General features: G+C 37.7%; 1 protein-coding gene across 1 annotated transcript; it reads right to left on the minus strand.

Moving 5' to 3' along the window:
* Window positions 1-4,755: 4,755 nt before the first annotated feature.
* npc1 (NPC intracellular cholesterol transporter 1) lies at window positions 4,756-24,624 on the minus strand. Its single transcript, XM_005799974.2, has 25 exons — window positions 24,483-24,624; window positions 22,125-22,253; window positions 21,245-21,351; window positions 20,256-20,401; window positions 19,888-20,055; window positions 19,544-19,793; window positions 19,378-19,460; window positions 18,718-19,088; window positions 17,716-17,942; window positions 16,156-16,256; window positions 14,083-14,185; window positions 13,759-13,948; window positions 13,360-13,542; window positions 13,112-13,226; window positions 11,964-12,091; window positions 11,209-11,343; window positions 11,007-11,096; window positions 10,254-10,444; window positions 9,997-10,112; window positions 9,471-9,600; window positions 9,188-9,373; window positions 8,409-8,640; window positions 7,199-7,312; window positions 6,910-7,072; window positions 4,756-6,422 (listed from the first exon to the last, which is right to left on the minus strand). The coding sequence occupies exons 1-25, from the start codon at window positions 24,573-24,575 to the stop codon at window positions 6,340-6,342; spliced, it is 3,834 nt and encodes a 1,277-aa protein (XP_005800031.2). The 5' UTR covers window positions 24,576-24,624; the 3' UTR covers window positions 4,756-6,339.
* Between the last annotated feature and the right edge of the window lie 53 nt (window positions 24,625-24,677).

Below are 24,677 nucleotides of genomic sequence, written 5' to 3' on the forward strand. Positions count from 1 at the left end.
TTCAGCAAATGCTCAATTCCTTCTTTACAGTTTAATCTTTTCCTTCCAACATCCAGGAGCATCTGCTCTCCCACCCTCAGTGACTTTTTAATAGTGTGAAAAGTACAAATGTCAGGGAGTTAGGAATGTGCTAATCCATTTAGTGAATCAAAAAACCCCTGAAAGATTATATAATTTTATCTGAAATTAGTGGGTAAGACAGTAGAGGGGACTCAGCCTGTGTCTGTCAAGAGGTTCTTTGAAGGTGAAAGACAAAGGTTTTGCATAAATACAAGGAGAGAAAAGATAGCAGTGGACAAGTAAGAAAAAAAGAACATTACCTGGAAATGAAAACAAAAGAAAAATGCATTCTCCAAGGAGAGAAAGCATTGGGGAAAATGATTTGACCACAGAACTTAACAAATCTCCTGCAGCCAAAGACAAAGAAATCAAAACTAAACAAAAAATATTTTTTAGTACAAAAATATTATATGTGCCAAAATATGGACTAACTATTGTTGTAAAACTACATGTAAGATAACTTGTGAAGGCAAAACCACATCTTTACTTGTAGTTGCATCCAGGAACCCAGTCAGGGCCTTTCACACCCAGGGGCCACTGAGACACACAACCTGAACTTTGTTCATTTAAAGCCTTGAGAGGTGAAGAATTAAAGGAGTTTATCATATGTCTCAAATATTCTAAAATAGACATATACCTTCATGTTTATCACATCAGTGTAATATCTGACTGGATTTTTTTCCCAAGGAGACTAAGTAACCCTGTCAAACCAGCTCCTGATCAGGTCAGTTTTCAGATACAATGCTGCCTAACTTCAGGCAGAACCGGTCCTAAAAGTCTGTCTGTTAAACTGAAATGTTTTTTTTTTCCCACATCTTTCTTAATCATACCTGTTGCAATGTGGCTCTGAATGAATGCTTATCAATCCCATGACAGTGGCATTTTTCTTTTTGACATATTACTTATTTAAAGTCTTGTGAACTGTGTTTGAAACAGTATGAATCACCCTGAATCTCCATCCTTTAGGTAAAATATGGTGGTGGTGGTAGCATCATGACGTGCAGATGCTTTTCTTCAGCAGCGACAGAGAAGGTGGTCAGATTTGGTGAGAAGATGCATGGAGCTCAATACAGGATTAAATATATAGCCTGAAGTACACTGGAGTGGTCCAGATCAAAATGTTCTCATGTGTTAGAATGGCAAAGTCAAAGTCTAGACTAATCTGTGCCAGGATTAGAGAGTTTAAATACACAGAAGCTCTCATTTCTGTGAATTTACTGATCTAATTTACAAAGAATAAATGGTGCAAATTTTATCTTAAGATGTGCAAAACTGCTATAATGGGCGTAAACCATAAGGTGGTTCTTTCAGGTAATCGCTCAGTAAAAACCATGCCTCATGTTCCTTCCACTTTATGCACTATTATGCATTGGTCTATCAATTAATTTTCCAATATAGTACATCGAAGTTTGTGGCTGTAATGTAACAAATTGTAGAAAAAAGAAAACACTGCAAGGACTACAAATATTAGTATAAGTTTTCATTATTTTTCTTATTAAAACAAATATTAAATCAGATCAAATTTGATTAAATATATCAAATCAGAAAATTAAACTAGTAGAAAAAACCATAATTGGAATTTTGGTTTCAAATATTTTTCAGAAGCTTCTGTGTTCCTGTGACGAGCTTGACACTTGAAACTCATTGCAACAGAAAACGCTGGGATCAGGTGAGAGATCAGGAAGAACTTGAACAAACAAATGTCAAAATGAGTTTGGTGTTTTTATTTAAGCAACAAAAACTTTTTTGTACTTCATGGTCAACTAGCCAATTTTTTATTTTTATTGATACATCTTCAGAGTTTGTGGGTGTTGTACCATTCACTATTTAGAAAAACTTTAGACATGAATTGGTTTCATCAGACATATTCGTTTGGATTTTACTGGAAATGATTGCACCTGTTGTTCTGACGCAATCTGAGAGGTCAGTTTCTCACTAGGTGGGAGCTGTCCTCAACCTCACACACATCCAACGTAAACACTGTAGTCACACCAGTCCCGTGCTGCCTTCAAAACAAACAAGCCGGGCCCGATGTTGGACCAACACCATACATGGCTTAGTCCCACTCTATTGAGGGCCTAATTCCCCCTCACTGTCTCATAAAGGAGGCTATTGACAGCCCTTCCTGAGTCCAGCTCACACATAAGTGACCCTCATTGTGAAAATATTTGCTCCAGGGTTGCGAGAAGTCCATCGCTCTTCATGTTAAATTAACAACACACAGCTGAAATGGCATTTTTGAACCGTTCTTGTCACAATACAGTAACTCAAGAGGGGTTTTTATTTTTATCTTGCACCGTTTGTAAACATTGCTGCTGTGTCTATTTAGCTGCTGTTCATTAAAAAAACAAAAAACGCTGGTCTGAGTTCAGCATGGGGTAAAGCACTGCAGGTGGACCTGAAAATCTGATCCACGGCTACCTAATCCCTTTTGTTCCAAACCAAGGTTCAACTGAGCCCAGTGTAACTGAAAACCACTGACGCAAAGCAGACATTAAACACTTCGAATACTTATTTATTGATGGATCTTGGAATGAAATAACAAAAATATGTCTGCCTCCTATGAAGGTGGGAGTAAAAACAACCCATATGTGAGCCTAGAGCAGATGTTCTATAATGTATAAGAGGGTAAAATATAAAACCGGGGGAAATACCCCCCCATAAAATCATAAAACCTTGTTTGCTTGTTTTCATTGTGTCTGGGATGTAATTGTTGTGATAAAACTAATATTTGTTCAGTGCTTCCTGTATTTTAAGCAGATGTTAGTTTTATCAGTCAAGCCTTATTAGTTAAGGTTACTATAAAGGTCCATTAGATGTCATTCGCATTTTAGCAGCCATCAACAAGCTTAACATTATTCTGTTTGGTTAATTGACCACTAGTATTAGTACAACTAACTTAAATTGGTCGGTCTCCTGGGAAGGCCCAGCTTTTTAACACAGTCCTCCACCAGAACTGCTGGGACCATAACCATAACCACACAGTGTCAAAGTCAGACACTAAAATAAACACAAAGCTTTTTGATTAAAAAAACAAATAATTTTAGTTTTTATATATTGTTAAAATCTTGAAAAAACATGCATAAAAAACATGTTTGTTTTGAAATCAGATCCTTTAATCAGCAGACTGCTGTTAACTTTGAGGTTTAAGAGGAAACCGGAACTGAAAGTGAATTATTGTGATAGAATAAACCTCATCCCTTGAGATCTGACTTTAGGAACTTTATGCATATTTCCTCTGGGGGGCGCTATGTTCTGCATTTGTCTTCTGTTTTTGTTTTCTAGTCACACAAACGTTTCAGAAGATCAGACAAAGATCATTCAAATACAAATATTGAATATATACAGAGGAAGACGGAGCACCTTAAGAACTCACATATGCACAACATGCCAACTCCATACAGGGACGCCCCCAGGCCAGGGTTCTAACCCACAGCCTTCTTACAGGAATGCAACAGTGCTGTTGTTTGTGTCCAAGCAGCACACTGATGTTTCAGTGTCTCCCATTTCTCTGCAAACTTCGGTTGCTACCGGTGTCTTCCTGAATTTCTAAACCAATTTGGACAGATTATCATAGCTGGTTAAAATGTGGTTGCTCCAACACGACAATAACTGAACTCATACATCAAAACAGTCTTTGAGATTGTCTTCTGAGAACCCTGATCACTTTAATAACCCATATTACACTGTGCTGCTATTCTTTTCTTGCCTTCAAGTCTTGAAATTTATTTTTGTTAATTATTCAAAAATCCTCTTTGTATTCATGCAAGTACATAAGTTTAAGCAAAAGTGGCCCTTTCAAATACTTTCATTTCTTACGTCGGCAAAGACTGCACTCCCCATGCTGTGCGTTTCTCTCCTCCTCTGTTCATAGTGTTTTTCATGCCTCACTGAACTAGAATACCCTCCTCTGTTCAGTGTGTCTGAGCCTTGATGGAAGACAGGGAACAGGTCAGAGTCAAGAGAGTGTGGGGAGCCTCTCCCTTCTTACATAATAGCACTCTGGCAACCTGCACATTTTCTCCTGTAGACAGCGCCGCAGACCTGCAGAGGAAATTAATATTTTAATCTCTCAGTCACACTGAAAGGACAGTCCCGCTCCCATGGGGGAGGAGGATAAATAAGTCATGAGCTTGCGGGGTTGTGTGACAACAGGGCTGAGCGGACAGTCACAACAACAAATGCTGAGAGGAAGTGGACAGGTCTCAACTTGGCAGCAGCTTTCAGATGGGATGTGAGCAACTCAACAGCCTCTCAAGCTTTGGGGAAGCAATACCAGGGGGTGACCAGTTATCATGGAGAACAATGGGATTGTGGTAACTGGTTTATAGGAACATATTTCTGCAGATGAGTGATCTAAAAACACTTGCTGCCCTGCAGAAAATTAAAGTAAAAGCACTGCCAGCCTCTCTTACAGTGAGAAAAATGAGGTCACTCCCACTAGCATTACTTGGAGATCATGCAGGCTCTGCTCAGTGAATGGGGTCAGGCGCCACGCTGTGGTTAGACTCAACTATGTCAGTCAATGTGTTCTGCATGCAGCAGGGAAAATAAGCTCCCAACAGGTCAACGTTTACCAAACTAAAATGTTTTAGTGGGGCTACACATGTAAACTTTTTAAAAACCCAAAGTAATACAAACATATAAAGATATCAGAACAAAAGAGTCCATAAAAAACACAAAACAAGCTTTGCATTGTTGTTGAGTAGTTTAATAAATGTTAAAAATGGTTAAAAACTAAAGTATCCCATGTTTCACTTCATCTGTTTTTTTTTTCCAATGTCGGGATTCAACAACACACAACCACCATACCAAAATGTATTTATTTTTTTTGTCCTTTGCACATTCAGGTGCAGCTTTTTCTCTTACTATGCAAATTATTACTATATCTATACTAAGTAATAAAAACAAGGAATGATTTACTGTTCTAGCAGAACACAAATAGCTACAATGACAAGACATGTTGAGGTAAAGGTGGGGAATATAAATGTAAAGCTCTGATTGGTTACATTATGCTTAAATTATCTGAAAACACTGGTTTGTTTAAGACCTCTAACTGTATGCTAGAATAGGTTCAAAATAATATACAGAAAAGCAACGCTAATAGTTAAAACAATAGTTTAAAAGCAAATCTCAAAACTGCAGTAACTGCAATGACCATAGAACAAATTTTAGTTAGTCCTGTTAGCTTTCTCCAATTACATATGTATATTTTTATCCTCTATCATTTATAATGCTACAAATGTTTTGTTCGGTAACCACAAAGCAAATCAGATACACACCAATCAGAACCATTCAGTCCTACATAGTCGTCAGAAAAAAAGACAATGTCAGTACAATTTAAAGTGAAATTTGTTGTTGGATATTGTAAACGCCACACCATGTTTGAAATAAATAAAAATCGAGAAACACGTGGGAAGGAAGATGTGAAGCAGCATGTACGGGACCGGCTGCATGTACCTGGAAATTGTTTTTGGTTGTTTGTCGTCCCGATTATCTGATGTTTAAATAAAAAAAAAACAAACAAGTATGCATTTAAAAGAATTTATCCTCATCAGTGGAGATATTTTGTGCATCACCAATCTGACATAGATGTCGATGTGTCTAAAAGCGTCACTGTTTGATTGCTACTAGATGCTGAGGAAAAAGCTGACCTGCGTCATGACAAAGCAAGGAGACGAGTTTTCCAGGTATTGCAGGGAGAGTCACTACTGTTACTAGTCCATTTGATAAATGTCTTATAATATCAATCAGTTGTACAAATACTCAACATTTTCATGGCAGAAAAGAAACATTTCACATATGATTGATCTGGTCTGGACATCTTTATAAAAACTGACCAGTTTTTCCCCCTTTTGTACCTTCTCAAAACAAATCGCTCATCTCAATGTCAGCAGGTGGAGGGTCTACCTGCTCCTCTCCATCAAAGTGTCTGTTCCTTGGTGTTTTGTTCCATCTGCAGATGCTAAAGCCTTGGCCTGTAGTGTGAGAAGGTCGAAGATGATGATGATGATGATTATGGTGACAAAGCAGAAGAGGAGGGCAGCTGTTTTTATGTCTTATGTCCTCTAAGAAGAGAAGAAATCTACTTGTACTTTTGGACTTGGCTTTCAACGTTCCTCATTTCTGATATCATTCCTGAGTTAGATCCACGCATAGTAGCTGGGATGATGAAGAGTGTGTCAGTGGTTGCAGAAGCAGCTCGAGCTCACACCCTCGAAGAAATCCCTTACAGGTAGTTAGTTAATTAGTTCGTTGTTCGCCGTCTTAACAAGCCGGCTAATGTTTGATGAGGGGCTCCCTTTCTGTGCCGGCGAGGCGCTGGTTCGCAGCAAACACCTTCGCTTTGTTCGCCGACGGACCTTTAGAGAGGTTCAAAATGTAAGTAAATTACCCAGGTCAATACTGCCCAGGTAGGAAATGTACGTACACCATTCATGATCATTAATGAGTTATTAAATTAGAGCTTTCGATCGTTTTAAGCTGCTCTTTTTAGAGGGTGGAATGATCACTTGATATACAAATTCAATGAGTTTGGTGCTTATGTTTCTATATAACAGGGATTTACTCCAATTCACGCAGGCGGTCAAAATTATACATCAACCCCAACACTGTTTTTTGGGATTGCTCCTTGACCAAATGCGTTTTTTAATTAACAAGCTTCTGAAACACTTTTGTCTGCATATTATATGACATTTTCTAGATCCCAATCAGCAGAGTTAAAAATATATTATAGATATAGATATAAAAAGATATTTGCACTATAAACTACACTAAAAATACTTGATATAATCTTGTGTTTTTGTTGTGAAGTATATTATATATTGCTTGTTGTGTAACATTACTAACCTATATAGCTTAGAAGAACTGGGAGGAAGATGAGGCCGTGCGTTGCCCCGAGCAACACGATGGCCAAGTACATCCTGAAGTAGAAGACCTGGAAGATCTGCGACTTGGACAACGCCAAGATTAAAATCCCTCCAAACTTTGTTAATGTGATCCCACTGAACACCTGTTGAGATTTAATAAAAATACAAAAATAGAATAAATTTAAGAAAACACTAAAACACAAGACAAAGACATTTTGACAGAATTAACTTCCTGTTGTGCATTTAAAATGGCGGAGGGTTCAACTTACGGAGCTGCCCATATGAGCCAAGGCTTCCTCCGCCCGCTCCACTCTGTTCGTCTTCATGCTGACGGAAAACGCTCGCACAATGTGACTGCAGAACTCCACGGAGATTCCACAGCTCTAGAAAAGAAACATACAATTTAGAACAGAAGAAAGTCACACATCTGCTTTTTCCTCCCCTTTCAAAATGATTATTGGAGGTGTCAGTAGGTCATCTGTAAACTCTAGTTTCCTTTCGGTCATTCTGACACGACTCGGCATCATAATAGTTCATGTGACATTTTCAGAACAAAGTGCATCAAATGAGAGGGTTTCACTTTATACAAATTTACTGTACCTTTCACAGATTTCCTCTGTTTTTTGTCACATAAAGGGTTTCAGATTAAACAAATCTTCATATAAGAAAGATTAAATGAAGAAAGAAGAGTAGTTTTGGACTACTGTTCTCTGTAGAATTATTTCAACACATTGGAGCGTATTCAAGCATAAGCAGCCAGTCCAGAATTTGATTAAGTCATTCCAAAACCATATTTTTCTTTAGAGGTGGACTTCCTGGTGTTCTACAGAGTATTGCCATGCTGCATAACCCAAGCATACTTTAACTTAAAGTCACAAACTAACCTTAAAAATCACAATTTACCCAGTCTATTCTCCTTCAGCATTTTTTATGTCAAATACATCAAGCTGTCCAAGTACTAAAGAAGCAAAGCAGCTGCAGGCCGTAACAATACCACCAACATGTTTGACCATGCCTCTTACTGACTTCATTGCCAGTGAAAGTGCAAAACTCCACTGCTATGGAATTAGCAGAGCATTACAGACAAGCACACAAGATAATTTTTGTGGCATTGCAGCTGTTCCTAAATGCTTCCATTTCTTAACAATAATGCTTACCACGCCACCATAACATAATGCCTCAAGTCAATGAGCTCCTTTTGCTGGAAGTGCTAGATTTTATACACCTAAAATAGCAATGACTGACAGAGCTGAATTCAAGCATCAACAGGCAAGCATCAACAAGGCAAAATTATTTTATTAATTTAGTCAGTTATTGCTAAGGGATTTTATGTGCAACCTGAAAATAATCAGGTGTTACTTAAAATAAAATACAGAATTTTGTTTTCCCAAAGTAATTCCCCTGTCTGGAAAAAAAAACTACTTTTGTTCTCCTATTGAGGCCCCTTAGAAAAATTGCTGAATTTTTGTTTTCTCTCACCATAACCAGGTTCACTAGAGACACCGCGTTGAGGCTGATGTCCCACAGCCACATGACGCCAAACATGTTGACCAGAATCATGGCGATGGTGATGCTGACCATCAGCGCCGAAAACAGCTCGAAGCCCAGCAGCACTGTAGTGACCACAAATATGGCCCCCAGCGACACGCACAAATTCAGAGCCGTGTCATAGGCAATGGTGAGGTACTGCTCGTAAAACACGTAGAAGACGCTGTAGAGAAGGAAAACATTAATAAGTGAGCACATAGTGAGTAAAACAAAAAAAGACATATTGTAGGATTCACACCGGTCAAGGCACAATTCAGTAGAAAGTTAGTTATATTTTACCACACAACTAAAAGATTGTCTCCACACCAGTTTTTTAACTAAACTTCAGCCCTCAAATAAAGTAGAAGGGGCATTGTGGAAGTGTAAATGAACTAAAACGCAGAAGTCCTGGTCAGATATTGGCTCCCAGGTTTATCTGTAACCTATATGTTCTCACTGACTGTCAGAGTTTTTGCTGTCACCATAAACCAGCAAAAACTCTGTCAATATCTAATTTCACTGCAAGAAAAAAACATTTCCAAAAGATACTTCTGAAACATACAAGCCAGAATTATTGACACCCTCGGCAAATAACCTTGTATTTTATTTCTGTTACAAAGACAAAAACAAAAACAAAGATGAACATGTAGAAAAACAAGTCATGCCTACTGTTAAGTATGACAGACAAAACCGTATTATCCAAAACAGAGCAGCTTGTCAGCAGAATGTACCTGTAGGCAAAGACTTTGTGATCCATGGACTGACTGATATTGTTGGCCAGGTTTCGGGCCATTTTCAAAGCATCTATGAAGTCTGGAGACTCCTTTAGGATGGTGTGGTATGTCATGAAGTAAGTTGCTCCGACACCCATGTTGTTGGGATACAGATCGACTGCTGTGGCATAAGCTGCATGTCCGCTGGAGAAGATTAATGGAGAGGGTAAAGAAAAAGTTAAAGTGAAAGGATTTAAGGACACAAGAAGTGTTTTTTTTACAAATACATGTGATCAATTACCCTTTTCCACATTTGGGGTTAGGATTGTCGGACAAGAACATGGGCAGAAAGCGCATGAAGTCTTCGCCTTCGGGTCTCTGCTTTCCACTCTGAGTCATGGGCCGACAGGATACACAGGACGAGTTCACAACTAGTGAATAGATTTAGAAACACGTTAATCTGTATTCAAATGATTTGAGAAAATATATGAATGGCCTAAGATGAACTCAAGACCAAATATTTCTATTTATACTTAAATGTGGAACCTGGAAAAAACATAGACAAGAAAGGAGGGAAGGAAGAAGACATAAAAAGAAAATAACAATAGAAGAAGAACAGAAAAAAATTAAGAAAACAAAGAGTCAAAGAAAAGAAAAGTAAAGAAAAGACCGAAAAGTTTATGATTGCCTTCGGAATGTATTTTAGTGCTTTAAGATATTTGACAAAAAGAATTTTTCCACACAAAAAAACTTGCATGGTTTTTACATTCTGATCTCCGAATCCACTAGACATTAGTTTGGTGCATGGACGCTGGATAAAAATGTACCTGAGGCATTGCAGAAAGCTCCAGTGTTGTTGTAGAAGCGACAGCAGGTTGATTGAGGCTTCACCCAATCAAAGTAATCATCCAGCCAAGACGATGGTGTGTAGGCAATGGTTGTGCTGGGAGTAAATTAAAAGTGAAACTGATTAGACTACGCAAAAATAGGAGGAGATAAGCAGTTTGTGAAGTTCTTTAAAGATCAACAGTTGACCTAATTAGTCTTACATACAGTATTTAAAGTTTTTACAATCTTGACTTACTAATTGCTGATAATTGAGGCTGAATAGATCTGCTGCACCAAAGAGTTGTTGTTACATCCCACTCCTCCACACACAGAATTTTGGCCCTCTGGGCTACTGTAGTTGAGTCCATCCTCCACTACAAAGTATACCGGAGCTCCGGTGTGGAGGTACTCGCTCAGGTTCTTGAAGTAATCCAGAACATACGAGTCCTAAATGAAGAGATGAGCTGTCAGAATAAACTGCTTATGATGGGTTTAATAATTAACAGCAGATGAGAGGAAATGGATTTAGACTTGAGGACACTGTAAAATCAATGCAGCTTTAAAACAAGCTTTAAACATCTCACAGAGTTCAGTAAAAACTATAGTGATAGATAAATGACAGTCTGAAGGAGCTGCAGATCCATGGCTTAGGCTAAGGTCTTTTGTAAAGAAGACAGGGCAAAATGTTTGGTCTATAGAGGTACACTACAAAAGACTTGCAACTGTAAATGTTCTGCAAAAATGATCTCAGCAAGGCAGAATGCAAATGGATGAAGATTTTCATTTGATTTTCATTTTGAAAGGTACATTTCATTTTCGATCCACTTTACAATTATGAGCTTCTTTCAGTTGAAAATTTAGTTTGCAACATGACAGGATATTAAGTTCCATGGTTGTGAATATGTTAAAAAAAGAGTAAGGCAATATATCTTTGGCTTAATTGCATAAACTAAAAGTCTGCAATCAGAAATGGTCAGAAAGAAAAATATGACAAAAGCAAAAAACTTACATCAGGCATAGATAACTTCTGGTCTAGTCCAATTTCCACTTTATTGACAACCGCAATACTGAAGGACAGCATACCCACAAACACCGCCACCTGTTGACAGAAACAAGACGGTCACCTCCACTCAAAAACAACAAAATTCCACTTGAACTCATTGGTGGATTTAAAACAGGAAATCTGGCGTGGTTACTGAGGTGTGACTCACAATGATCGGTCGAACCCACTCTTTAAGAATGAATGGAGCATAGACTTTCTTGAAAAAGCGGAAGAGGAAGCCTTCTGTCTTTATTTCCTGACGTTCTGGCAGTTTCACGCAGCAGCAGATGTCAAGTCGATTCCCCTTTTTAAACATGACAGACACACCGCAGTGTTTAAAAAGTGTAGTGTAATGAAGGAATCACTAAAAAGTACTTTCCAAATGTAGAATAAAAAATGAAATTCCCTCCTTGTACAAAATTTGTTCCAAATGTGATTAAAAAAAATCAAACTATTAAATTACTCATAAAGCCTGGGATGGTTTCTAACTTTATGGTGCATAGCAATATACCATCATTGTTTACTGCTAAAATGTCTAAAAGGAAAAGAGAAACATGACTCAACAGTTTGGTTATGGAGAACGATTACTTGATCTGACAAGAAACACAGCTGACATGGAAATGAGGAAGTAGAGAAAATACCACTAAAACCATCAGAGTTTGTGCTTAAACGGTTTTCTAAGTCTTACTCAAATCTAACTGCAAAAGGCAAATGAAAAAAAAACAACATGTTATGCTCAGAAATAATACGGTCACACTCAAAAACAATTAAAAAAGTATTTAGAACCCAAAAAATTTGTGTAAATCATTTGGCAGTTAAGTTATTTTTCTTCTAGAAATCTAGTTTTTAACACAAATTAATGTCTTTTTTGCATCTAGATTAAAAGGACAACAACAAAAAAAAAAAAGTTTCCTTTACGCTTACCTCCTGTCTTTTGGCATCCAAGCCAAGCAAGCTGACAAAGCAACTGATCTGCAACAGGAAATCAATGAAAACAGCTAAGCCAGCAAACAGAGAGAAAGTCCTAACAGCCGGCATGTTGGACAAGCCACCTGGAAGATAATCCAAGAAAAAAGAAACAATAGGTCAGTTTGAGGCTCAGCAGAAAAATGAAGCAATCCATTTGTTAAACGTGTCATTCTGGTTCTTAAAATAAAACTTTTTTAGTTTAAGCTTAAACATTTACAGTTTAGTCTTTAAGGATTTTTGCTTAGTCAAATAATTAGGACATGTTTTGTCAAAAATGCATGGACAGGTTCACCATAGATAGGTTTTTATGTTTATGTTTTAATAGACACATCATAATCCGATTATTGGATCCATCAATCCATCTGCAATGTCACCAAATGCAGAGATATAACATTGTAATATGATATAGACACTGATTCACATCAATTTTTGCCTGCAAGATCATACAGCCACAATCTTTGACACATCTGGCAAAAATGTGTAAAAAGCTGATTTTCACAGTAAAAATTTTAGAGATAATTCACATTTAAATTTTTGTAAGCATAATTAAGGTTGTTAAAAAACTCAGACATGACAAGGGTAAGTTCTTGACATCACTTGTTAACAACTCATTTAAAATAAAAATGTTTTGTTTTATTTATGCTTTCTTTTTTACGCTAATAAAAATTTCTAGGTATTTCCAATTAGTAACTCTTGGCTCTTTGTGATCCCTGATCCATAAACATAAAGGCCCAATTTCATCAGAGAGCTGCAGCAAAGAGAGAAAATCATAAAATCTCCATAACAACCAGAACATACTATCTAAATGCCAACAGGTTGGGAGTGGTTCCTATGCAAACCATAACATGGAGATTAGTCAACTCTACTGGAAGTTTAAAATGAAACCATTTGCTTTGGTCACATGGGACAATGACTGACCTTTTTGCATAAAAAAAACTGAAATTGGGCTTTGCTTGAAACACAGAATGGATAAGTGGAAAAGCAGTGCATGCTGAATGTTAAATATGGTGAAGGATCTGTAATACTATGGGCTTGCTTCTCCAGTGAAAGCCCCAACAGTTTAATGAATATGTTGCACTCATTAAGCAGCAGATTCATCTTACCCAGGAAAAAGGCCACAGTCTCTGAGAAGGAAGAGAGAAACATGCTGGGAGCTATTTCTCCAAGAATACGGCCGATTTGATGGTGAAGCTCTTCCTGAGGCATCCGCTCATCTCTCTGTTCACAAATGCAAACATTTTCAAATTTAGCACCTCTTCTTTTAGAGGAAGCCACACACAAACATTACTTCTTATAAATAACAGTTACAGATCAATGCTCGTAAAATATTAGCACAAAAGATAACGTTTACCTGGAAAGTCTGCACAACAATGAAGATGTTGTCGACCCCAACAGCCAGAACAAGGAAGGGAATGACCTCGATCACGATGAGTGTAAGTGGGACACCCGCATAGCTGAAGATCCCCAGAGATGAAGACACAGAGCTGAGCACAATCAGGATGCCAGCTATACCTAGAGATATCTTCGAGTCCACCTGCACCGATAAAAAAAAGATGAATCATCTCCATCCTTTTACTACATCAGTTTCATGCATGAGTAACAAGAGACGCGACCGTGACTTGTGCTGTTTCGTAGTAAACAGGAAGGACAAGCTAAGAATGTCTGAAACAATTTTAGCTATGTGTGGCAGCAAGTGGCACCAAAAGCTCTGATAAAATAGCTGACATCATGTCAGGATTTCTCCTATTACCAGCAGCCTTCTGAAACTGTGGATGTGGCCCAAAGCCAAGGAGATGTAGATGAACATGATGGCGTAGCTGATCACGATGGTGCTGATGTCACTGTTGCTCTCTCTGTCGATCTCGTCTTCAACGCTCCTCTCTGCACTGAAGGCTATGGTCAGATTGGGATTGTTGAAGTTCTTCATAAACTTGATGAACCTGAAAGGCACACACACACAGAATAAACAGATTGTATAAACAACACTATATGGATAAATATCGTGTTGTTTATATAGCAACACTGTATTTGCTCCTAAAGGCAAAAGGGTTTGTTGGATGGATTGTCATCTTACTCTTTTTCCCAGGCAAGAGCTTGGCCCATCTTGACCGAGTCGTTCAGGTAGTTGTTAAGCGGGAAGGTGATCACAAGAGCTGTGGCATTGTTGTAGTTTGTCTCTGTAATTTGGAGAAATACAGCCTATATTTACAGTCAAATTGAATTTTTTGACTTCTTTACCATCCATTCAAATAAGCCTCTTTGAAGTCTTTAATTTAAAAAAAATAATTATAGAGCTCCTAAAGTGTTACATAAAAAAACATTTAAAAATCACGATAAAAATGTTTTAAACAAATAAACATTTTATGAAACAAACACAGACTGAAACATACATTTATTTACATAATACATACATTTCTCTTTGTGGTTTTAATTACGTCGATAATTGGTTTAAAACTGACCATTAAACTGTAGACCACAAATATGTAAAACCGATAAATAATGCAAAAAAAAAAAAAAAAACAATTCAAAGGACAAATGCAACAAATCAAGACATATTAAAAAATAAACTTGTTCAGGTCAACCAATCAGCTGATGAGCCACAGTGACAGTTTACATTGCTTCCTGTTGGGCAGATGCCACAAGAACTCTAAAATAATAAAATAAATAGTTACATTTATAAATATGATTAACATATCTAGATTTACCAAATAAATTTCAAGTTGACTTATTTATTCCTTTATTTAATACTTCGATATATGTTCAAAAACAGAATTTATTTTGTACTTCTTATTTCTGTTGAAGGATCCAGTAAGGTTTTCACTACTTATTGGTATTTCAAAGATCTATGATTTGTCTTTTGAAAGGTAGATAGAGATAGTCTTTGTTGTCTCATAGAGATAATCTATTTTACTCTCATTACATGTTCCAAGCTGCAGATACATATAACTTGGGCTTCTCACCAAAAGTGTGACATCACAAATATAAATTACAACATAAACCATATTCAACACATACACACCTTCACAGATATAACACATTGCTTGCTCCCTTTACACATCACAAGAAACAAAAAAGGAAATGGACGATTGTCTCTGGAGTTTGTTCATTGATAGTTGAGGGGACAAAACTTTTCTTACAATGGGCTTTTTTTCACCACGCCTAAATTGTTGCATAAAGTGTTGAGTAAAGTGAAGAACTGGTTCAGAGGATGGCATGGTCTGTTTGCTACAGTTATGCAAGACATAAGGTTTGTGAGTCATTTGTCGAAATCAATGGGTTTTTTTTTTCCCATTTCCTGCCAAATGTTTCACATTTTTGAGTATCTTACTCAGGCCATTGATTCTATTTGTATCCAATGAAATGCTTTCTATAAAGTTATGGGCGGTGCCTGGTGATCAGCCCACAGAAAGCTGGCCAATCAGAGCAGATGACGCTTATACGGTGGAGGAAGGTGGAGCCTCCCTCACCTTTGTTTTTATTGGAAAAGGTGTGACACAGTGAGCGGTAGCATAGCAGGCAACAGCTGCTTGACAGTTCCATACTTTTTAATCTGGGAAAGAGGTACGATTTGGTTTATAGTGACACAACTATGGACAAACACAAAGTTATGGAAAATGTGCTGGAGGTGAATGACCAGAGGGGTGCTGAAGTTTCCTTTGTTTGCTCTTTCCAAACAAGTACCAACTACAGTTTGTCACAGTGCCTTGCAAAGTTACTCCTGAACTTTTCACATTCTGTCACACCTCAGCCACACACTGCAGTGTGTGTTATTGGGATTTCGTGTCACTGAGCCAAAAAATGCATATGCATAGTTGTGAAGTAGAAGGAAATGTTCACAAGCAGAAATTAAATCTTCATTTTCTTTCCCATAAACAGCTTCTCTATGTCATGATACCATCTACACTGCATAGGAGGTATGTGCTGGGTGAAGTGATAATTTTCCTCCAATACACCCTTGATTGTGGTTGCAGTGTGACAAAATATGACAAAGACTACTTTTACTGGAGTTAGTCACCCTCTCCTGTATACAGTTGTTCTGAAAACCACCTACAAATGTCTGATTTCCATAGGATCCAGCGAGTCCTATCGCCTCAGATGAATAACTCATAACTGTACAAAACAGACTTAAAAAAATAGAACAACTTACCGTCATAACCTCCGAGTGCCAGCCAAGGGAAGACTGGGCCACCAAACGTTCCTAAGCAGGGATCATGAAGAACAGTGGTGTCGTTGAGTGATGCTGGAGCACTGCAAGAGGGAAACATATGTAGTTAAGGGTTTAGTACAAAAAACCTAAACACAAAAACAACAACAACAACAAAGTCACTGAAGCCCTAATTGCAGAACTGAAAAAATAAACCTACATGACTGGTAAGGAGGAAGTCTGCAAACACTATTCTAAACAGGAATAGTGTTTAGAATACATTATTTGAAAATGTAACACAGGGCAATACCCTTGAAGGAGCAGGTGGTTCATAAACTTTATCAACAAAAAGAAAAAAAAATGATTCAACTAAATAAGACACCAAGCTTGCAAGAAAAGCAAAAAGAGCATACATAGTGCCTGGCCATCAAAAACGTCAGTGTATTTTTTAGGGTTTTATGTGAGAAAGGGAGGACGTTTGTATACCGTCAGCTCTACTCGCATACCGCTAAATAAAATCCTCTTCAAAAGCTTGTTGAAGAGCAAGCTCTAGAGAGCATTAGAGAAGAAACAACATCATGAAGCACTGGCGCATAAGAAACAAGGATATCTGGGACATGCTCCTTTTTTTTTTAAATCAAATTTTCACTTTCCACCCAGAACTTTTTTTTCTTATTGTCAGCACCAAACACCTAGACAGACGAGGAGTCCTCTCAGTTTGCTGCTCTCTGGTTTTAGAATCATGTGAAACTGATCTGAAACTGAAGGAGCCAGTCTGATTAATGTCTGATAATGAGAGGAAGAATTTTGCATGATCAATATACTGATGATCAGTCAAAGATAAGCTTTAATTTTTAACTGCTCTGATGCTCAAATGAACTAAGATGTAGACTTTGATTAAGTTGTTATAGTCTGTTTTCTAACTCTGCATCAATACCAGTCTTGGCCAGGATGGCCTTTTAAACAATTCTGCTGGTAAAGGAACAGTGAAATATTCTTTAATCATAAAAATAAAAGAAACAAGAACACAGCAGAAAATCAAGGATAAAAACACAGTTAAGTTATGAAACAATGTCTAGATTGTAAACATCTCATGGATAGCTGTTCCAAATGCATGCCACACTTTTCTGATTTTTATTTGTAATTTCTTTTGAAAATGTAGTAATATTTATTGGTTCATTTAAAAAAATAAAAATCCAATGAAATAGAATTCTATTGCTGTAACTTGAAAACATACTTCTGTGTTCTCTACTTGCAAAACACCAAAAGGTGAACGGAAAAATTGGGAAACCAAACTGGATCAGTGGCAGTCTGCAGATTCTCTTTTATGTTTGAAGTGTTCCTCTACAATTCTATGAAAACGCAATGAGGAACAGGTGTTTTTAAAAGAGCGCTTCTCCAAAATAAGGACAGTAAATATGATCACAATGAAAGATTAAACCTAATGTCTTGTCTTGTCTCTTGTCTTGTCTCTATGCTGTAACTGTGAAGTAATTTCCCTGCTGGGATGAATAAAGTACTTCTATTCTATTCTATTCTAATACAAATTGCAAGAAGAAATACCTGACGCAGTAGAGGAAGTGGCTGTGATAGTCCGCGTACACAAAAAACTCATCTCCTTTGCTGTGGTCCAGCACCGCGTGGCTGTTCTGAAAGTAGTTGAGAACACTCAGGATGGTGCAGTTGTTGTTGTACGGCGCCAGAGGAGCCAAGCAGATGTCCTTCAACGTGATGTTTTTGCCGTCGTGTTCAGCTACCAGGTTTTCGATTTCAAGTTGCAGGTCTAGCACCTGGAAAAGTGAGGTTAGAAAAGAAACATGAGTGCAGAAATAGAAAGAAAAGAAAAACTTGAAACCACAGTTCCAAAACCTTAGTTGCACTTCATCTAAAAAGAAAATAGAAATGTAATTTTAACTGTTCAAGGTGTAAAATATTAAAACTACCTCTTTGCAAGAGCTGATTTGAGCTGTAGGAATAACTATAGAGCACGTAGGTGCTTTAATGCTTAGAATTTGCAATTTGACTCTAAACCTGATTTTAAAAAGTTTATTGAAGCTGCCTTAGGTAGCTTTTTATAAAAACTGATATATATATATATATATGTATATATATATATAGTTTTTAAAACTGTCACTACGTCCAGACAGTCTAATATGAGACAAATAATTTGAGGGAGAAAAAAAAGCAAGATTTTCTTCCTCTTCCCAGTGGTCCTATTGCTATCTGAAGATACACCACTCCCAGTCAAAAACAACTAATCAGAACAGGGAGGATGGTGTTAGTTTCAGTCACGCTTTGTGTAAACAGCAGAGCAAAGGGGACAAGGATTAAGCTGTGGTTGTTCAAATTTTAAGACTAAAGCCATAGTTTAAGTTTATCTAAAGATTTTAGGTTTTGCTTAGTTTTTTCTTTGGAAGTTCTCTGCTTCATTTTGTCGGAAAGGTAGCAGAGCGTCTTGCAGTTTAGTTTCATTTACAGAAAAGAAAAAAAAAAAGATGTTTTCTCCAAAGATCAGAAAGATGTTTCAATGAATTAGTGTTGCTCACTGTTTCCTAAACCACCAACCTGGTGAAGGATGTCTTTGAACAGGATGGCTTTAAACGGGACATCTGACCCTCCAAAATACGGGGAGTAGATATAAGTATCATTGATGGGAGTAGTTATAATGAGCTGCGTTGTTCTGAAGAACGGTCCAAAGTGCTCATCGAAATAGCTCTTCTCCTGGTGAGCCTGGCTGGCGGGCGACGACCAAAGCTCAACGGGGTCGGTGGTGATGCGCATGTAGACCAAGCCTCCACTGCAAGCGGTCACTAATACGAAGCTGCCCAGCAGGACCACGGATGGATGACGGACACAGAAAGAACCCCAGCAGCTGAAGAAAGTTCGCAAGAGATTCTCAAAGCGTTCGCCCAGCGTTTCACAGCACGATGCATTTTCTGAGAGGAGAAAAACAGAATAAATCTTGTTATATGTATAGCATTTAAAGAACAAGAACATTATGGGTGCAGGGTCTCTAATTTGGTTCATTCCATAAAACCATAATAAAGCATTCAGGTCTGTGGCTGTAACGTGGGGAAATGTAGAAAGGTTCAAACAGTATAGATAACTTGATAATTTGCTAATCATGTTGCTTCTATGTATTGTTCATAATGTAAGGAGACTTTGAGAGTCTTTAAAGATACCTATAAATAAAATGAATAATTATTATTATTAACTTGACCTTACCTTGGTTATGATTATCACTATTGAGGGAAAGCGGGTTGTTGCTGTCCAAAATGGGGCCGTACTCTGATGTGATGGTCCTTTTCCTGCACATCAGTTAGCAACCAGTTCAGAACAAACATATGCATCAAATAATATTCATCACACATAACTCTCCAAAGCACGTTACCTGAAACACCAAGCCCCGACTAAAACTCCTGCAAAGATGAGCAGGAAGGCCATGTAGGCGATCCACATGATGACCGACATGGCATCCATGCCAAGGATTGTCCAGGGAGGGGGCAAAGGAGGGGGGACGGGTTTGGGGCCGCAGGCTGCTGCGCAGTCCTGACAGGAGCATGGACCTGAACCATCTTCTAAGCCTTCTGTACAGGCATACGTTTTGTTGTTCATGGGCGTGTAACCGGAAACTTCCACATCTGGAATAGTAACAGAAGATTTCCCTTAGGAAACAAACCCATGTAATGGTTTTGAATGATGTAGAGACGATCAGTGGTATGAAGAGGTGCTTACCAGAGAACACAGGGATGATAGGAAATGGAGCCTGGCCATTGTCAATACTGAACATGTATTGGATCCAGTTGGTTGCATTGCATTCTTGAGCATCCTTGCCACATAGAAGCGATAAGGCTTTCACATTGCTAGAAGGTGCCTGCACATCCTGACAAGCATTGTACATAGCTGGAAGAAATCATATAGAGAAAAATATTATATGATTCATAAGTTCCCTTCTGTCTTCTCTAGTTTGCCACAAAGCAGAAAGTTATGGCAGGAAGTTTCCAAAGGCATGACTGAGAGCTCAACTTCAGGAAATAATCATGTTAACTCAGCAGATTTCTTATGCAAGCCAAATGCTTCATGCCAACAGTTGAACAACTCACCATTAGCAAATGTCTTTCCGATATAGTACTCCACTTCTACTACATTCTTCCCCTTAAACTTGGTGGCATTCATAAACTGACTCTGATGTGGACTGCATGTCAGCTCACAGAACAGGTTCATCAGATTGTAGAAACATGAAGGACACCTGCATGCAGATGGAGAAATCAGAGTAACCAGAGTTACCAGGTTCTTTTGTGACCACCTGGATGAGTCATTGCTCATGAGTTCCTGGTGCAATTTGGGGAGGCTAGCCACTCCTTGGAGGATTTGCCATTGTTCCATGTTTTCTTCATTTGTGAGTAATGGTTCTTAGTGGCTCCCAAAGCCGTAAAAATACTTTTGTAACCCATTCTAGACTGGATGTTAATGGCTGATCTTTTGTTGAATTTCTTTAGATTGCACCATGATGTGTTGCTTTTTAGGCTCTTTTATCCACATCATGTTGCCAAACTGATTTATTTAAATTATTTTTTAATTCTATGAGTTTGAGTGTAACCTTGCCCGAGTATGGGTGGTGAAACTAATTGAAAATAGGAATTATTTATGATTAAATCATGATGCAACAGAGTGGGAAAATTGTTTTACACAAGGCCATGTTATTCTGGTTTGTTTGGTTTCAGCTTGTCTTTTTTTACCTGATATTAAAATTAGTTTGATGATCTGAAACAATTAAGTGTGATTTTAAAAAAAGCAACGATTGAATAAATCTCTAAAGTAGTAAACACTTTTTCATAACTTTGTACATATAAAAGTACTAAAATGTAAAACAAATGAAAATCTGAGGTGTAGCGAGACAAGCGGCAAACGATAGAACATGCTAACATTAGCAGATAACCACAACCCTATCTGTGGAGCTTAAAAAAAAACAACTTATTGTATTTTTACCAGCAAATACAGTACATTGATGGATTTATCTACAGCATTTCAGGAGGGCAAAGATAATGCTGTAAGAATGTCATGTGCTTCATCAGCTAATCTTATAACATACCGAGACAAGAACTGAAGGGGCAGCTGGAGACTCCCTTTGAGTGTGTGCAGCTGGGTCTCATTGCAGCAGAGACTTCGGTTTCCATAGTTATACCCAGGACAGAGCTCCTGCACATATAAAACATAGGATGTGAAAAACATTTTTATACAATGTCTTTCAAAAGTATTTGTAACCCTTGAGCCTTTTTATGTTTTGTCACATTACAGCCATTGGGATTTTATGTGATGAACCAACACAAGGTACTGCATGATTGTACAGGGGAAGAAAAATGATACACAATATGGATACATGTAAAACTGAAACTTGGTGGTGGCCGCATAAATACTCATGCGTTTTCTTCAACTTTTCTGCATGATATGGGAATGTTCTTTCTTGAGCCTGGACAGGGGAGCTGAGCAAAGTTGATTAGAAGATGGATGAAGCTAAATACAGGGCAATGGAAGGAAATTTATTGGAGTCGGCAAAAGACTTGAGGCGCAAGTGAAGGTTTATGCTCCAGCGGGATGTTGTTGACCCTAAATATAGAGTCAGAGCTACAGCAGCAAGGTTTAGATCAAAACTTCTTCATGTGTCAGAACGGCCCAGTCAAAGTCCAGACCTAAATCCAACAAAGAATCTGTAGCAAGACTAAGAAAAGTGATAATCACGGATGCTCTCTCTCCAGACTAAATGAGGCTGAGCAATTTTGCAAAGAAGAATGGGTAAACATCTTGCTAGATGTACAAAGCTGGTAGAGTGAAACTTTAAAAACTAAAGCTTCTCATAAAATCCAAATAAATTGTGCTTGTAATGTAACAAAATGTGAAAAGTTGAAGATGTATGAACACTTACTCCACAGACCATCACCAACAAAGGCAAAGCATTACAGTAGTGAACGTACCGTTAGAAGCTCATAGCCCTCAGGGTTTAGTGGAACAGGGGGACCGGTGTAGTTACAGTTGTATTTTTTGCCAGGAACCTTTTCAGACTCGTCACACTCACCATACCAAACACAGTGCTGGGCCTCAACCTGACAGCGAGACAACAAAACAAACAGAATTATGAGCAATGTTGAACAGGATGTTGGCTGGTGGATGAGAAATAACTTTTAATTTATGTAAAACTTCATCTATTTTTACCAATGCTATTTTTACCAAGGCTAAAATGAGTCATGTGCCTTAGTTTATTAGGCTTTAAAACTTCTTCAGAGATATAGGTGAAGAAGCCCTTTATCGTTCTTATTTTTAACAATTTATTTCCTGTCTTTCGAATATCATATGCTCTATATACTTAAAAATAACATTTTCACTTTTGCAAAATATATTTGCAATACAGGAGTTAGAAAAGAACTGGTGACACCCACCACAGAAAATGTTAGACATCAATTTAAAATGTGACATGTGATAACCTACTGTCTTCAACAGGAGTTAGAATAGAACTAAACATGTTCTTTAATCTGCCTGTTCAGCATCAGAGCCATCACGTGCATTTTGTTGCGAAGGTCATCTTGGGGAAGTTAATTCACTTACTCCACAAACTATTTTCTGACAAAATTTGGAGTTGAACTTTGTCCTATTTTTGTGGGTTTAATTCACAAGCAGATGATATTCAGGTGACATTATTTCTGGAAAACAACCTGTATGAAGCTATAGACTGCTCTTGTTTCCTGGATTGTGGAACCATTTGCTAAGTCATGTTTATCTAGGTTACCAAACAGGTCTCCATAGTGATCTTTGGACAGAAATGGAATTTCTGCCTAAATACTCATGCGTTTTCTTCAACTTTTCTGCTTACCCACAGCAGCTTTCAGGTAGTCAATATTTGCACTGATTCTAGCATTCTTTTCAGATTTTTTTTTTTTTTTACCTTATCTTAAAACAGTAATGATTAATGACATTTCAGATGTTTTAGCTCAATTTCAAAGCAGGTATGTGTGTTGCAGAGGATTTAACTAACTGCATCATGTAAAGAAGTGCAAATAACGTAGTGAGAGGAACAAAGAGGTCACTGAGAACAAATGAGTATTACCTACAATTGATTAAATTAAAGCAAAGGGGTAGAGTTGCTTTCTGTTTAGCAATACCCCTGAACTGGACAGACATGTTAAAGTTAATGAAACATGACCGCCAGACAACAAAGCTGTGCAAAATCTGGCTTTTGCATTTAGTTTAATTTTAATTTATTCTTTTGTGTAACTCTTAGGTGTAGCTGTCCGTCTGAATAATTTAAACTACAAGGATGGCCATCTTTGATGTAGTTTATATTAGAGATGAACCTAACTCTGCATTTTAAATACTGAAAAAAAAAAGAAAACACATCTGATGCCAATCCTTAAAATGTATAAAAACAAAGAACTCCCAACATCTTTAGTCTATAAATCATAGTATATTTTGATGCACCTATTTTTAGTTCATTATATAATACAAAGGTTAGGGTAATATTCATAAAGCATAAATAAAGGTTACAGTATTGTTCTAATCTCTTAATTTTCTGGTGAATTTCAAAACTATCTCAATTTAAGAACTTGCTAGATGTCTTTTCCGTCTGTAGTTACGGGAAAATTAGAAGGGGCATACGGTAAGAATCACAGAACATGATGTTTTAAAAAAAAGTGATATGTGTTGCTTTCACAATGGATTTAATGAATATCAAATGTGATTAATGGGATATCTGGCCAATTCCGATCCCTGGATGACCAATCGGTGCATTTTAAATTCACTGAAATAATTTAATTCGGCTTCCAACAGAGACAAGCGGTAAGCATTTCATTAGAAATACAGGTTATACAACATGATGTTTTAATACAACATGATGTTTTAATATTCGCCTGGTTATTTTATATTTAGCAGTGAACTTGAGCACTGTTGTGTTTCACTCAGCTAGCAATTAAACTCGCGTTTTGAGGTTTTAATAACTAATTTCTTCTTCCTAAAAAGCAGTTTTGCTTTTCTGATGATTATAGGTTTCGACAGCCGCGGACGACCAGTACAACCAGTCTTTTAAAAAGTAAAGCCCGTCTCCCTGAAACGATTAATTTCAATCAGCTTTCAATAACGAAAACGCGGCTTGTCTTATACCATTAAAAATAATATTTCCAAACTAGCATAAATCCAGTAAGTTGACAAAGCTATCTCCAGTCTACATTAGGTTATACGAGCTTTATCCAGTTTCGTTCTCCGCCTCGACTAAACATCACAACAGCTGTAGCCAAGGCTGTCACGGAACAGTCACGAGTCCGGGAACGTTCAGTCACACTCACCCATCGATAGCATCCTGACAGCAGAATAATGAAGAAGACAACAGTGAAACTCAGCCTCCCTGCTGTGGGCCCCATCCCTCTCTCTGAAATCATCGAATTGAACTGACGGTCCGGCTAAACTTTTGCTTATCTTGTTGATGGTTTCTTCTTCCTCTGACGTTTTCTTTAGGGGCGGAGGCAAGTGCTGCCACCAAG

The sequence above is a fragment of the Xiphophorus maculatus genome, chromosome 6 (assembly GCF_002775205.1).
Source record: "Xiphophorus maculatus strain JP 163 A chromosome 6, X_maculatus-5.0-male, whole genome shotgun sequence".
NCBI classification, from domain to species: domain Eukaryota; kingdom Metazoa; phylum Chordata; class Actinopteri; order Cyprinodontiformes; family Poeciliidae; genus Xiphophorus; species Xiphophorus maculatus.